This window comes from Perca flavescens, chromosome 5 (assembly GCF_004354835.1).
Source record: "Perca flavescens isolate YP-PL-M2 chromosome 5, PFLA_1.0, whole genome shotgun sequence".
Taxonomy (NCBI): Eukaryota; Metazoa; Chordata; class Actinopteri; order Perciformes; family Percidae; genus Perca; species Perca flavescens.
Genome location: NC_041335.1, coordinates 36092206 through 36096828, shown reverse-complemented (window position 1 = coordinate 36096828; position 4623 = coordinate 36092206). Strand labels below are relative to the sequence as shown.

General features: G+C 40.0%; 1 protein-coding gene across 1 annotated transcript in view; it reads right to left on the bottom strand.

The window, feature by feature from the left end:
• The window catches only part of c5h9orf85 (chromosome 5 C9orf85 homolog), a 10310-nt gene continuing 5687 nt past the window's right edge, over positions 1-4623 (bottom strand). The window contains exon 4 of the mRNA XM_028578808.1: positions 1-403. Within this exon, the coding sequence (XP_028434609.1) occupies positions 157-403 (247 nt within the window). The 3' untranslated portion in view covers positions 1-156. The remainder of the gene's footprint in view (positions 404-4623) is intronic.

The following is a 4623-nucleotide window of genomic DNA, read 5'->3' as shown; positions in this document are numbered from 1 at the left end:
TTCCAGGTTCTGCATGAAAACCAGCAACATTTATTCATTTGCATAACTTAATATACATATAGTTACATCTCAAACCTGATACTGTACTTTGAGTAGAAAACGTGTTTAGTATACATGTTAAAAAAAAGTAGAATAACAAGGACCCTCTCACTGCCTTTAGTCCTTTATGTTGACTCTGGACACATCTGGGAGCACATCAGACTTATTCTGGGTCTTCTTTGGTTCGGAGTCCCGGTTAATATCATCTCCCTTATTATCATCATCATCATCTCCGAGGTCGCTTAAGTCATCATCATCATCATAATCACTGTCCAAGTCATCAAAGTTCTTCTTCCTTCGTTCTTTCTTCTTCTGTTCACCATCTTCTTCTTCCTCCTCTGTCTTGTCCTCTTGTGAGTTTACTCTGCACGGTGAGAGAGAGAAACTAAATGTCATCTAGGGCCGTGCAATTAATGGTATTTTAATAGAGATTACAGTGTTTCCCCTACCATTGTTTGACACAATTATATAATTATGCTATATATTCAAAATAAAAGTAAAAAATAAATAAAAAGTGGATGTGAGAAATAAAGCTTTTTTCACACATACAGGCAATTCGCTTCTCGTTCCTCGCCTTAAAAGTTAAATTAATTTGAACTTCACGGGACGGCTACATTGCACGCATAACATATGCGGAGCGGACGTTCCAACCCTACACTTCCACTATTTGTTTATTTTTTTAACCTTTATTTATTCAGGGAAGGTTCACTGAGAGCCAGCCTCTCTTTTAGCAGGAACACCCTGATCACATTCACACAGTTCCACATCCATACCTGGGAGCTGCCCAGTACAACCACAGTCTCATCTACAATTGGTAACATGATTTAAAATTGTTATTACAGAGCTTTCTGAGCTTGTCCAGACATTTAAATGAAAAATGATAAATATATAAGTTGGGAAATTAGAAATAAAGGCGCATTTAAAAGATGATATGTATCCATATTTTCCCTTTGAATCGATGCCATTCTATCGTTGATCGTTAAATGAAGCTCAGCGTACAGTAAGTTCATTCAGGAGGACATCTATCACATTCTCTTTAGCTGAAAGGAGGGACTGAGAAGTTGGCCATGTTCAAATATTTTTGGCTAAGTCCTGGATCTTCGCTATCCTACCTACGGCACCTTTAAATCACGGGCACGTTCAGTCTCAAAACGGTGTGCAGTGTGTTGCTATGGTTTCCTGGTTGAATGACATGTTCCCTCGGAGCGGTGTGACACGGCGTTCAACGGAGTTATAATAGGCTCGTTGGAGATGAGCCAGGTCTGGGCAGAATCGATCGCCGCCCAATGAGATTAGATTTGTGTCCGACTTGATCCCGACTTGCTCCGACGTCGTGCACACGTGGGCAACGATAACCTCGCGAGATCAAGGCGGCCGCAGGTTTGAGACGCAGGGAGCGCAGTTGCAAGACCCAGGCGGACCCATGGCATGCTGGGAAACGCTGGCCTCTCACCTGAGCCGATTGGTTCAGAATCCAGTCAACATTTTATATAAACTTTATTGATTTTGAATCGGAGGGATTTTAACTGCGATTTGTCTGATTTAAAGGCTTATTGTGTACAGAACAGGCTGTGTGGCTGATTGTTACGTTTAGAAATCAGAGAGACTAAATCTGTTCAGATTACGTTACGTTGGGTCTTTGTAAATTATAGAGTGTGGTCTAGACCTACTCTATCTGTAAAGTGTCTCAAGATAACTCGTTATGTTGATTTGATACTATGAATAAAATTTAATTGAATTACAGATCATCCACATTGTGTTTTTAATTAAAATCAGCAACAGATCCCATGTAGAGCATTTTGAGAGCTACTCTGTCATACTAAAAACATCTGGAGACGGTGTACGAGAGGCTCCGATTAAATATTTTATTAGATCGAATCAGACCTAACAGGATGGGAGTGTTTCTGTGACTTCCTGTTCAGCCTGAAGGCTGCTGGAAACGCCTGGAAACTGTCTGACTTGACCACAGCTTTTTGTCACCGCCCTCGGCTGCTGCTGCCGGCTCTCGTCCACTTTACAGGCGAGGAGCAGTTCATCTGGAACGAGCCCGTTTTCTCTCGTTTGGTGGGTGTGTCTCTAGTTTATTGGCTGTGTCACAGGTGATGCCCAATCAGCAGAGACGTGTCTGTAAATCCGTAGTAATGGACCTCTTTCCACGGCAGACGTGTTGACATGTCATAGTAGGAAAAGCACAAGTGTATTCAAAACCTTTAATGATGGCTGCATTCCACTTAGGAGAGACCCTGGTATTAAACCATTACTGATGGCTTCATTCCACTTAGGAGAGACCCTGGTATTAAACCATTACTGATGGCTTCATTCCACTTAGGAGAGACCCTGGTATTAAACCATTACTGATGGCTTCATTCCACTTAGGGGAGACCCTGGTATTAAACCATTACTGATGGCTGCATTCCACTTAGGAGAGACCCTGGTATTAAACCATTACTGATGGCTTCATTCCACTTAGGAGAGACCCTGGTATTAAACCATTACTGATGGCTTCATTCCACTTAGGGGAGACCCTGGTATTAAACCATTAATGATGGCTGCATTCCACTTAGGAGAGACCCTGATATTAAACCATTACTGATGGCTGCATTCCACTTAGGAGAGACCCTGATATTAAACCATTAATGATGGCTGCATTCCACTTAGGAGAGACCCTGGTATTAAACCATTACTGATGGCTGCATTCCACTTAGGAGAGACCCTGGTATTAAACCATTAATGATGGCTGCATTCCACTTAGGAGAGACCCTGGTATTAAACCATTAATGATGGCTGCATTCCACTTAGGAGAGACCCTGGTATTAAACCATTAATGATGGCTGCCTTCCTATATATCCACGGCCTCTATATACCTTATGATTTCACACTGCGACAGAGACTAATTGCCAAAGACTCTAACATACAGTACAGGCCAAAAGTTTGGACACACCTTCTCATTCAATGCGTTTCCTTTTTATTTTCATGACTATTTACATTGTAGATTCTCACTGAAGGCATCAAAACTATGAATGAACACATATGGAATTATGTACTTAACAAAAAAGTGTGAAATAAGTGAAAACATGTCTTATATTTTAGATTCTTCAAAGTAGCCACCCTTTGCTTTTTTATTAATAAGGGAAAAACTTCCACTAATTAACCCTGACAAAGCACACCTGTGAAGGTAAAACCATTTCAGGTGACTACCTCATGAAGCTCATTGAGAGAACACCAAGGGTTTACAGAGTTATCAAAAAAAGCAAAGGGTGGCTACTTTGAAGAATCTAAAATATAAGACATGTTTTCAGTTATTTCACACTTTTTTGTTAAGTACATAATTCCATATGTGTTCATTCATAGTTTTGATGCCTTCAGTGAGAATCTACAATGTAAATAGTCATGAAAATAAAGAAACACATTGAATGAGAAGGTGTGTCCAAACTTTTGGCCTGTACTGTATCAACCTATCATGCAACATGCTAATTAAACTTATTTTACTCTTAAAGCGCCCATATTCTGCTCATTTTCAGGTTCATAACTGTATTTTAAGGTTTTACCAGAATAGGTTTACATGGTTTAATCTTCAAAAAACACCATATTGTTGTTGTACTGCACAGCTCTCTCTCACTGCTGCAGCTCCTCTTTTCACCTGGTCTCTGTTTTAGCTACAGAGTGAGACCTCTTTTCTTCTTCTGTACTATCTTTGATTGCACTCGCACATGCACAGTAGCTCAGATGTAGACCATGTCAGCTAGCTCCATAGACGGTAAAAGAAAGGCTGTTTCTCCGACTTCGGTCAGTTCCAAGGCAGGATTAGCTGGGAGACTTCTTCTAAACCAGGGCCCACATGGAAGTAGTTCTTTTGTAGATTATGGTGAACTTGTGTGTGTTGTAGCAGTGCTTTGCTATTGAGAACGAGGTAGCAAAGTGATTTTTTCATAATATGGGCACTTTAAATGAAGTCTGTCCTGATTGAAATCGTTCCACCCCTTCTTTTCCAGAACAAAGGGAAACTCTCTCCGGCATCGTTTTGATTGTCATCTCGTAACCATCGCCACGACGCACGGGAATAAATAGACGCCTGAACGTTGCATGAAAACATTTCGTGTAAAGGGCATTCAATTAGAGATAAATAGACTGAAGCTAAAATGAGTTCAGTATTTTCCAAAAATCGGTTGTAATGCATCTCGTTGTCCACAAGATGGCAGACTTTGAGTAACATTGACTGAATGCGCTTCATGATGATGAAAAGAACTCAAAGTTGACGTCATAAAAGACATGATTTTATCCTGCCTCCGGATAAAAAAAAAAAACATGTGTACCAACATTTTTATATAAAATGGCTTCTTTTTGAGGGCAGTGAAAACATAACATTGGCTCCATTAATAATAATAAAATGATCAGGTGTTTTAGTCTTAGTCAACTTAAACTTCTTAAGCCGATTAGTCATTGTTTTTTCATGCTGAATGATTTATTTCCAAGAAACTTATGAGCAAATCTCTGGTAAACACAAGATTTAAAGTGGAGCTCTTGCATGATTCTTTGGGGAGAAACTCAGTTTAACATATCTGTTGATTAAATCAACTGAAGCTG